The 12,592-nt window shown below is 35.8% G+C and overlaps 1 protein-coding gene across 2 annotated transcripts in view; it reads right to left on the bottom strand.

Moving 5' to 3' along the window:
• Nucleotides 1–286: 286 nt before the first annotated feature.
• LOC145671085 (leucine-rich repeat-containing protein 51-like) overlaps nt 287–12,592 on the bottom strand; it is a 45,314-nt gene continuing 33,008 nt past the window's right edge. The window contains exon 3 of one of the 2 annotated variants that reach the window (XM_081739830.1): nt 287–825. In XM_081739830.1, coding sequence (XP_081595956.1) covers nt 508–825 — 318 coding nt within the window. In that variant the 3' untranslated portion in view covers nt 287–507. Of the gene's footprint in view, nt 826–5,882; nt 6,720–12,592 lie in introns of those variants that run through there. The other variant, XM_081739831.1, reaches the window with a different exon arrangement.

The raw sequence follows: 12,592 nt of genomic DNA, 5'->3' as shown, positions 1-12,592 counted from the left end.
ACAAGGTGGCAGCGCATTGTCCATGTGGAGGATGAAATTACTATTTCTGGTCGTTTCTTAGTCAATTTTGGTAAAACTTCTGTATCCAAAAATGTACGAAAATGCCTGCAATTGTATGACCGTTCGGAATAGGGCGGGACAATATTACTCCCTGGGACTCTCAAGAAAATAACCATCTTTACCTAATCAAATTGTTTTTCGTAGTCAATATACGCACTCCTTAGAGGTAATTAATTCATACTCGTTTGATAGTGCATTAAGCCCCTTCTAGTAGAGGAGCCAAAATAAATTAACATATTAATTGATATAATAATTTACTGCAAATTTGACAAATATTCCATCAATGTTAGTTCATAGACAAGTCCACATTCAAGTCGAATTTTTTAAAAAAATTACGTGTGTGTATATATGTATACAAACGCCACAAAAGAAATGTACAAATTTCACACATTAAATGAAAAGTAAGTTTTCTTACTGTGCAATCTGAATATTAAAAGAAAATAGTATTTAAGGATTCGTACTACAATTAACACAACAGACATTCCTCTTCGCTTGAGCTTCTTCCCTCATTATTTCCGATTTGATTCTCGGTGGCAAAGCCTGTTGTCTAGTGCTGGTTAACACACGTGCGAAATCCAAAGACATAATCTGTGGTAGAATCTTCAGAACTCTTACTCGATAGTAAGGAATTTGCTCAATTGGATTGCCATGAAAAGTCACATTTCTTAGAAGAGGCAAGCCTGCTAATTTACGAATGTAATCGAGTTCCTGGATTTTATTTCCATGAAGATACAGAATTCGAAGATTGGTAAATCGCAATATTTCCTATTGAAAAGAAAATTTGGATAAATAAATGTTAAACCAATATAGCTTATAGAAGAAAGCAAAATCGATAGACACAAGACAAGCTTTAATTTTATTAGAACACAAACGGTGATGTCTGGGACAGTCATTCCGTCTTCTCTCATTGTGAACCTTAGATTTCATTAGTTAGGGTTAGGATTTCATTGCACTATAAATTTGCAGAAAATGCAGAATAAAAATGCACTTATGCTCTAAAAATTCTTTTTTAAAATGCCTTAAAATAAGTTTTAAAATACTGCAGAAAGTGTAAAAACACACAGTATGTGCATTCTTCATAACACTGCGTTTTTATTTTTAGAAATAGTATCCAAAATACATACAGTTAAGATAGATTCAGTATTCATTTGGTATTACTGCTCTTGTGTCGTAATTAAGGCAAAGCTAAGGTATATATATAATAAATAGCATGTACAGATTGTCTAATATAGCGAGGACGTGGCGGTTGTTGACAAAATATTCTTTCTGTTTCGAGAGAGGAGCACACTTGAAATCCGCAAAATCACCTATTCCCAGTTTCATTTCAAGTTGAAAACTGTGCCTGAAAGAACATATACACAAGCTTGCCTTTAACTTTAGGAGAGGCTAGCATTTCCTGTGCTGTTCGAAGCCTTGAACTAGTTGCAAATGCTTCGAAAGAGTCTATAGCATTCTTCACAATACTGAATTTTTTCACAGTAGTAATCACAGGCTTCTGGTTCCCCACTTGGTTAAAACTGGACTAGGTGTAGAAAGGGTTCAAGATGCTCCCATTTAAAAACAGCTACATGTAGTGGTGCTTTAGCGATCATTTTCTCCGTTCTAACACACTCGGAAATTGCATTCGTACATCTACAGTCATTCTGTGGCAACTATGTTTCAGGCAAGTTATATGGACCACTTTTGAACACAGCGCCTGCAACGAGACTGCTGACTTCACCATATGCGGCGTGACAACTCATACAAACAACAGTACATTCTCGTTCTGAAAGGTATCAGACTGTAACAGATGTGTTAATTTATCAAATAATTTGTGATGTTGGAATAATTAACATTTTTTGGGATGCTATAGGTTAGAAGAAACTTTTTTTTTATTTATTATTATTATTTTTTTATCATGCCTCATGTTGCATCACCCCAATAGCAACATTCCCAACATTTTGTCCCTGCAAATCATTGTTTCCTTCCACTTCACGTCTAATATTCAACATGCTTTCACTTAAATCCTTTTCATGTAGTTATTCTTTAATGTCGAAGAATCAGGGAGAAATTTAGAAGTAGATCTATATGTATCCGCTTAACAATAATGCACGCAATTTCACATTGTCCACTAAAAAGAATGCCAGTACAGATTTTTTTTTTCGTACGCACGTAACTTAAGTCCCTGCACATGCTGCTCCACAGTTTTTTTTTTTTTTTTTTTTAAATATAAAGTTCTTCATGAAACCGCCGTATCACCAGGGCCGTAACTTGTGGGAAGGCAGGGAGACAACTGTCCCCCCAGGCAAGCTCCCTGCCGTTCTAAGGGGACACACTTTAAGACAAAATTTTCTTACTCCATATACGATACAAACATGAAATTATAAATTGAAACATCAAACAGGTTCATTACATTACATAAACAAAACAGCACACAAAAGGTAAATAAAACAAAAATGAGTCGTGGGCGAATTTCAGTAAAAAAATGTCTACTATTAGGGACCCTAGAAATAATATTTATTTATATGGCTTTGAGATTTGTCAATATTGTCCCCTTGATTTGTCATGTATGAAACGGGCCCAAGGACGTGCTGGAGAGTTCACAGACTCCGGGGGCCCACAAAGAGTAAGAGAAAGGTGGAATGAAGGGGCCTATTTTCGAATTTTGCGGGAGGGCTGAAAACAACTTTTTCTAGGGGACCCAAATATTAATGCTTGCTTCCCCCCCCCAAAAAAAAATTAAGTTACGGCGCTGCGTATCACACACTTCGCAGAAGAAAATCGAGCCATCCGTGGTAGAAACTTTCCCCCACCAAATTCACAAACAACACTGTAGTTTCGAAGACATACTCCTTTAACTTTCGGCATTTTACAATAACAAAGTTGCACGCTGTACAAAACTGTCTGCCTCAAGAGTTAATATACGTTAGAAATGATCTAAAAGTATCTACATTGTTGAAGGAGAACGGGCGAAAGGGAAGATATGATTCATAGAACAATTACAACTCTCAACAATACAGAATTTGAAGAAGCAAAGGCTCGATGTGTTCTTTCCTTCAGGTGAAGTGAATTTACAAAATATTGTGTTTCATTTTAATTTTTTTCCCGTTAACTTTTAAAAGATATGCAGTTAAAAGTGAAGAACAAATACTAGAAAATGCCGTAAATAATTAAAAAGGAAAAAGTGCACTTACGTACTGAAATCGGCGAATACAAAATGCAATACAACTACAAATGTGTTTTACATCACTGAATTTTTAATGAAACAAAATTATATCGTAATGAGCAATGTTATTATTCAACGGAGAAAAAGATGCAAAATCATCAAAATCCTAATCCTATTCATTAGTTTTCAGTGAGCTGAAAGATAAGTCACATAGCTGGCTGTTGCTTCCAGAATATACGGCACTTTCAAAACGAATTTAACATTCAGAATGTTTCAGACCAGTCCCTAGGATAGATTTTATGTTTGCCTTTTTATTGATCAGAATTCTGTTGAAAATTTCAGTTTTGCTTCAGAGCGTTCAAAGTTGAAACAAAAGTCACTTTAAGTGATCTTTCAGCAGGCTTCAAGATACATGATAAAACAGGAATGTTGGATGAAGATAATGTGAACTATGAGAATACTTTGAGTACGATGCTCGGGATCAAACTAAGAACAATTTGCGTCAGAAGTGAGAAATCTATCACTTCGTAATTTTGCCTCCGATCAGCGTCCCAATCTGAGAAGCTACTTCAAAAATTACTTTTTGTAAGCCATCAAGATCACTTGATTTTTCAGAAAATTTTGTCTTGAGTTTCACAATCAACTAGTACACATTACGCACAAAAATCACCATATATAAAAATCCTTTAATTTACTTGAGCTTTAATGTTGGTTTAACTATTCAGTACACAGTGAAACTTTATCACTATGACAAATAAATAAATAAATAATAAAAAATCGCACGTTGGAATGTGCTGTTCTCGGCTGAAAAAGGTTTGCATTCTCATATTTAAATCCATGTTTCGGTGCTGCCATAATGTTATGGACGCAGAAACGATTGCACTGTTAATTATTCAAAACGCTTTAATTTTACTCTAAGAGCATAAATTTATATAAGCCTATACCTATAGAAAACAACATGTTAATATAATTTACCCATAACGTGATAACTTCTTGATATCCGTGTTGAACGCTGATATAGTATTTTGTTCTCGTTTGTGGTAATTTTGTAAAGAATTTTAATATGTGTAATTATTTAGTTTTTTAATAACGTAGAAATCTTTGAAGAGGAATAGAAAAGACAATGTCAAATATTTGCTAAAGCTAAATTGTAAATTATCTTTGCAAGAACTTTTTATATTTTGTTCATAATTTACAGTTTATTTCTGTCAGTGGCTTGCGCCCTCTTTGCTCTTCACACACACAGGTTCGCAACCTCTACTTTAGAGAGAATCAGTCCAAGGTATACGAACTTCAATGGCCAGCACAGATTCGTTGTGCTTCGTGGAAGCACGCACTTATCCCATGAGCATGCCGTCTTCTGCCCGATAATGGCCAAACTTATGGTTGTGAATCAATTCTGGGCCGAAAATGGACCGATACATTAGGTGGCCAATTGGTTATGAGGCAACTGATCTGTGAGCGAATTTGGATTTGATTTTTACTACTTATTTTATTGGTCAAATTTTCCCTATATATTTAGCTTCCTTTTGAATTTAATAAAATGAGATTGTAATTTTTAATTAAATTGAACTAGTGTTAAAATCACCATAAAGCGCTTTTCTTCGAGGTCTCATTTACAGCTTGATTTGTGAATTAACTATAAACCGTTTATCATCATTGGTCAGTCCTAGCATACTCCTGCTTGGGTAAGATGGGTGTTTCTTTGACAGAAAGGCGGCTTCTGGCAACACTGTTGTTGTAAAATTACTGCAACTGGTGTGATTTAGGTTAATTAATGATAACCAATGAGAATTTGCACATAGTTAATAAAATGACACCTAAAACACACCTGTTGCAGTAATTTTCCGACAACACTGTTACCAGGGGCCGCGTTTCTGTCAAAAAACACCCATTTTACGTAATTACATTAAATAGCCTTTTTACATGGCAAAACTGCATCAACCTTGTCACATTTTCGCACCAATGGATACATGTTGATGCATACTATAAATATACACAGGAATTCACCCGCAGGAGATCAGTTTTCTGCAACTGAATATTGATTTTCTTCATTTTGCACATTTTTTATTTTACACTTACGGTAATTTCTTTCGTTACTATACAAAATGGTTACAAGTTTCAGCATTGGTCATGATCTCAAAAATATCTACATACAACATCTTACACTTGTTTTAAGTATACGGAATCAAACTTTAGGTTGCACAACTTTACGGACACACTGTACTTCTGCGCTGTAATGTGGTATTTCATGTGGTACCAAGAGCAGGCGATTATATGCATAAGTGTACCAGCAAAAACTGTCCCCACTTCGAATCAACCGTATCTCATAATCATGTTTAATTGGTCTTTTCCATTAGTTAGCCTTTTCTTAGCAAAAATAGTAAATGCACAGTTGCACTTAAATTTGCAAGAAATATATATATATATATATATATATATATATATATATATATATATATATATATATATATATATATATATATATATATATATATATATATATATATATATATATATTTTTCGAAAAGCTAAATATATGAAAGCTTAAGCTTTATCATTTCTAATTTAGGCAGGGGTAAAAGTGGATCTGAAAAGATGGAGGGACGGTAGGTAGCGGCATGATGCCACGCCGTTCCCCCTGCCTATCTTTGCCCATTGTAATTGTTTAGTAACTGGGGGGACCCCATACATTTTTTTGAGGTGGGAGGACGGCGTCTACCCTCGTTTCCCCTACTTTTACCCCTGAATATAGGCACCGTATAACTGAACATAAATACATAAATTAAGTATACAAAATTCTTATTTTGTGTGCGTCAATTTAATCAATATTATTTATTTATTTAAATCAGTATTAGACCAAATTACTCATAGCTAAACAGAATGTAGAAACTATTATGTGACTGACGCAGGAAAAATGTATTGTCTTAGTAAAGTAACAAGAATATGTTTACAAAAAAATGACAAAAATCAGCTGCCATTTGTATAAATGTCTAAAATATGACAAATTTTAACATATATTTAAAAAATGTTTCCGCCTTACTTATAGGCAAGCAAAAAGATCACATATATTAGGATATTATTACAGACATCAACGGGATTTTACATTATGAGATGATATTATTATTATTATTATTAGTGAGAAACTATTAATTTCTTTAAACATATGTGTTGCTCATTCGATCTCTTTCAGTCCTTCATGCAATGTCAGTCACTTAGTCTTTTCTAAGTCGAAAGGTCCCCATTCATCATCTGGAGGTGGAGGGACATATTTCCGTGGACGAGGCCTTTCTCGTTCACTTGGTGTTATGGCTGCATAATCCAAAGTTATAACCTGTGGAAGCATATATATAATACGTGTTCGGTACTGAGGAATTTTGTACTCTATGGGATTCCCATGGAAAGTCACAGTTCGCAAAAGAGGCAAATCTTTTAGTTTTGCAATGGGTTCAAGAGTCCTCATGTAGTTGGCATGTAGATAAAGTATTCGGAGATTTTTAAATTCCAGAATTTCCTACGAAAATGAGAAAAGAAATGTAAGTACAGTATGGAGCAACATAACCGTACAGTTACAATGAAATTTCCTATCTATGGATCTGTTTCTTAAAATTGTTCATGAAGATTCAAAGTGGAAATGATCTTATTAAAGTTAATATATTTCGTACCATGGACGATGCTAAACGTATTCACTTAAATTATCTTTGTCCTGCTTGCGATGGACAACTTTAGCTAGTCGACCTGAAACTACACAAAGTGAGCATGAATTCGAAGTGATGTGAACATGAGTCCGAGCAAGCGTGACCATGGGCGCCAATACTGTGAGGCCGAGAGAAGCCCTCAAAGTTTGCTTGGGCCCTCTAGCATCTGGATATCTTTGATAAAGTCTATGCTCGGATATTTGACAACGAAACTTCCATACGCCTATACCTGTCCTAAGTGGAATGAAAATGTGAACTAAGGGTAAAACCCGGAGAAAACTCCCAGATACGATGTTCTCCAGCATGAACTAGAACCAAGAACCTATTGTGTATGAGTCGATCACTCTACCACTGGACCACTGTCTCCCACACCGTGAATTGCTCTGTGAACCTGGATTTGAGTGGTCCTAATGCTGGTAAGATGATATTAATGTGTTAGCGGTTGATGTTGTAAGAGCAATATCAGACTGGTAATGGAAAATACATCGAGCAAACGTGATGTCAGACGTTGAGGTATGAGATAAAATGAGTATATGAGACTAGTAATGTGAGCGTGAGGTTACAGTGATGTTGTTACTACTAACCGATATTCAGGGATATGCATCCCCTCCAAAATTTAGGAATGAAAGTGGTCCTTAGGAAAATTACTCTGAGAAGGATACCTTAGCCCGTATTCACATTCTACCTCTATCAAAAATAGGGAGGAAATCTCCTTCGACAGTCCAAAATTACCCTTACCATAGCTCGGTCAACATCCTCCTATAGTCAACATCCTCCTATAGAAGAGGGGGACATTGGTACGATTTTTACTTACCCGAGATTTTAGAACATATCACCAGCTTCAGAAACATGATTTTTTTTCCTACTTAAACTGCGATTCTTTAGCTACTTTACAATGTACAATCTACCAATGTTCCACCTGGAGTAAATTACATTTTACGAAATGTCTGCAATCTGTACCAATCTTCCCCATGTGGGGACAGATTAGTACGAGCAAAGTGAAATATCACACAGACTTTCTGATAATAGGATTTTTTGTTTAATTTTTCCATGAAATATTTTGAAAATGATATTCTATTAAACTTCCACAAACTCAAGTATTTTAAGAATAGATTTAAGGACCTACAGCAGCAAAAATGCAAAATAAAAATGTTTCATAAAAAGAATTTGAAGATTTGTCAGATTCTTCAGTAATTCAATAGATCTAGTTCAACCTGTTATATAAAAATAAAAAATAAAATAAAAAGTCCAATGCTTGCTTGTTTTCTCATCAAAATTTAAAAGTTCTGCAAGCTATTTACAAAGATAAAAACGTACTATAAATAAGGTTTTCTCTATAAGGAAAAATAGAAGTAAATAATCCAAGGGCTACCTACAGTTTACAAAATTTTGAAACCTTTCATACCTCAACTACTAACTGGAAAAATTTTTATAATTTTGGTTCGAGCGTCCTCTTGTCTCCAAAGGAGGCGGAGCTTTGTTATTATAAAGGTAACCAAGAAAGTTCTGTCACTTTTTCACCTACAACCTTCGAACATTGATATGTCACCTAAGACGTACCTGAAAGATCAAAAATAGTCGCCACCAGCATCGACGACCTTCTGCCAATGCTCTGGAAGGCCATGGATTCTATTGCGGTAGAACAGGTGGTAATCGGATGGTGCAATGTCCGGGGGGGGGGAATGGCGGATGCAGTAGTGTTTCCCACAAAAGGCATAGAATGGTGTCCCTGGTCATCCTAGCCACGTGGAGCTTAGCATTGTCCTGTAACAGGAGGACCCCTTTGCGATTCAGATGTGCTGGCTCCAGAGTTTTGAGTTGTTCTTGAATACAAACCAACTGCTCACAGTACACAGTTGCATTGATGCTCTGACAAACTGCTAGAAGTTCCCGATGCACGATGCCACGAGCATTCCACCAAACACACAGGAGGACTTTCTTTTGGTTCAGTGCTGGTTTTGACTGTTTTTGAACTGGTTCATAGGATGCTAATGATGACGACACCGTGGAACTTCGTACAGGACCCACCTCTCATCATATGTTAACACCCTTCCAGAAATTTCTCCTTCCTCAGACAAAACAGCAAAGTAACACAGGTATCTGCTCGCGTTGCATTCTTGCTCGGATCCAATCATGTGGAAGCCATTGACCCAACTTCCAGTGCTTCCCAAGTTAATGTAGGTGCTGCCGAACGGTTTCTTCACTCACACTGAATTGTAGTCTCAGTTCCTCACATATCTGGCCACTGTTCGCCTTAATTGCTGCCTGAAGATCTTCATTTTGTACATGTGTTGGTCTTCTGGCAACGTGTTGCGTCTTCCAGTGGTTTGTCACCGGTTTTAAACTTGTTAAATCGCCGTTGCACTGTCCGCGTAGTCACAACACTCTCACAAAAGGCCTGGCATATCTTCTCCCTTGCTACAGCAGCGTTTGACCTCAGTTTGAACTCGTACACCATACTCGCCCTTAGGGCTCTCAGTGGAGGTCCCATGTTTACGTTGTCCTTACGCAAGTTCACTGTGTAACTGACCTGCCCCTATCAGGTAGTTGTTGGGTATATCCACAGCAACAACTGACCTTCGATTTATCTCCATTTGCATCCAAGTCACGGTGTGAGGGCCAATTGAACACAGACCTCCACAAAAAGCGACAGAACTTTCTTGGTTATCTTTATAATATTAAAGTTTCAAGAACTTCACCGAATAACTTTCAAATAGGTTGCTGAAAGTTGAATAAATATGACGCTTACTACACGCTGGCTTTTAGCGTCCATGTACAAATATATATTTGAGGTAGATTTTGTTAGGCATGTGCCTATTAAAATCACTCGCATGTTATGACCTGGGAGAAAGAAGTACTGTATTGTGAAAAATACAATAATATGTACTTTTCACAATACTCTTTATTTCACACTTCTACAATAACATATTCTCTGAATACCATCACATCTCTTGACTAATTATATCTCTTTTCTCTTTGTTTGAATCTCGTATACACTTTTCTGTTGTCTGACTGTGCTTTTACTGTCCTCAGCTGATTGGTAAACCATTGTTCTAATCTTAATTACGTTCTTCTTTCGTTTACACAATCTACCCACTAACTTTTAACACTTTCACTCCCAACATCTTCCTGGGTATTACCTAAAAATGAACTGCACCAAGTGACTCCCAACAAAAAGTACCACGTGATGGGCAGGAACCACCCCTTATGATTACTAGGCGCGTGTTCTTCCGACTTCGCCACGGAGGCGATGAAGAAAACCTTGCTTGTAGAGGGGTAAATAGTTGAAATCTTTTTAACTTGCCCAGAATACTCCTTTAACCTTGTATATTCAACGATAACAATTTGGGATCAGATAAAATGCGTTGGCCATGACCATATCAAAATGACGCGCGTCTATTTTTCTTTATTTCATAGTACTCCCATAGTATTCACTTTCTAATGGTCGGCGATAGTAGCCATCTAAATCCATACAATTATATACACACTAATCTCAAGAGTTTCCAGTTCATGATTTAGAAGCAGGAGTTACTCTTGAACCCCGGATCTCACATTAGGAACAATTCGTCAGGAATATATATATATATATATATATATATATATATATATATATATATATATATAAAATTGACCGCATGCACATGACAGGCGATAGTTTGTGTTGGTCTTTTTGCGACTCCTTGGCGAATCGAATGAACGCGGACCAAAATTAAGTTTTTGCTGCTACGCAATCAACACCCCGACTCTAGATATCTGTTTCAACTCGATGAAACTCTGCCGCCAGTGCCAAATCAGCGGTAATCCTTCGACGCGTCGGTATATCGAAGATCGACATTTACCGGTAAGTGGGCCACTAGATATTGGCGACGTTAACGGCATGGGATGTGAGGAGTAGTAATCTGTATTAACGTCCTTTTTCGCCATAGTGTTTCATTTTTTAAAATTTTCTTAGATTGTACGCATAAATTACGAGATAGTGTATATATGGGGAATATATTATGCTTTATATGCTAATTTTAGAATTATATATTAACGTAAATATTATTTTTATGTTTTTGCATGGTTTAAATCTACCTATAATATGTAGAGTCGTGAAGTTTTCGTTTTATTTTATTCCAAAAATTGGTGTTATTTTGTGTCTAAAATCTGTGTTATTTTTCACGATTTAATGGAAGCAAATAGGGGTTATTTGCTTTATTCTGTGATGGTTTTGAAAAGCTAGCATTTTGTAAACATAGAGAAAGTGGTCTGTGAAAGCTAATTAAAATAAAATTAAACGAATAGTTTTAAATTTTGACATTTTAAATTTTATATATATATATCCATGGAAGTTACTACTGGACTTTCATCATTCCAAAAGCTTTGTGACTGGCTAAAAACATATAGGGAAAAAGGTTTCGATGAAGCCCTGATTGGGGCGGGAATCGGGTTCGAGAATATGTACACCTTGTCTCAAAAAGGTTGAGCGCATTCTTTATTGGTGTTTTGAGGCAAAAATTTTCAAAGTCCAACTTCGGGTATCTTCGGGAAATAGTAAACCAGGTTCGAACCTCCAAGCCAGCCTTTGCTATCGGGAAAAAGTTAGCAGATGGGTTTTTCTTCTTTTAAATATAATAAGACTTGTTACCAAGTGTTGAAAAAAAGCAACATTGATTGAAATATTTAATAATACAATATTTCGAAACTTTGTATTAATGTCAGCTCATGTTTGTTTGTCATTTAGCTCTCCATACGTGATGGAACATTTAGAAACGTAAACGAATGTTACCATATGTAAAAGAATGCTCAAAGTTAAGACATAGAACATAATTATCACCTGAGTACTAAAATAAAAATCAAAGTAAAACAAAAACGGCGTTTCTAGTGGGTATGAATGTCATAATTTTCTTGAAAACCGTTATACATCGCTAAAAATACCTTAGCACAAGTCCTTGTGTTAGCTCACTGGTAAGCTGTCGGATTTCAAATCATAAGGTTGAGAGTTCGAATCCCATCTGGGCCAATGCTCTTTTAAAAATTATATTTTCCGCAATACATGAAAAATTATATAAAATAATGAAATTAAATACATCAGTTTTTATATATATAACATAATCATTGCAGAGTGTAGTAATTATTATGTTTAAAATATAACATCTGAAATAGGTGGGTGTTCACAGTAGGTCTGTATTATATATATGAGAATGTTAAATACAAGTTAAGAAACTCGTTCACTAGCAATAAATAAATCATGTAGTGTATTTATTTGCAGCTATTTGTCATATAGAGGGTAATTTTCGACATTCATAATACAGCATGTCATTTATGTTCTTGAAAACTTATTCGATGCATAAACCGAGGGTTTAAACAGAGAATCCAAAGTCGCAACGCTCGCAAGAAATTCATGAACCCCAAAGGTCACGTGAGCAGACTGGAATTGTCCTTATGAAGCACGCTACAGCAGAAAGTCTTTACATAGATTTTCAATTCAATTCCTGATATATGCTTTTGCAATGTGGAAATGGTGATGCCTTTAGTCGCTCTCTCTCGCTCGCTCGCTCACTCTCTATTTATACAGAATATAAAAGTGGATGTATGTGTGTGTTTCAACATAATTCTGATATATCTAGCGCAATTATAACTGTATTTCTTACAGTCTGGAAAAGAGTACTGTCGGGATACATATCAAAAATGCTAGAAACGGGTCGAT

Source organism: Thermobia domestica, chromosome 15, assembly GCF_964235325.1.
Source record: "Thermobia domestica chromosome 15, izTheDome1.hap1.1, whole genome shotgun sequence".
NCBI lineage: Eukaryota > Metazoa > Arthropoda > Insecta > Zygentoma > Lepismatidae > Thermobia > Thermobia domestica.
This window is presented reverse-complemented; position numbering and strand designations above follow the sequence as displayed.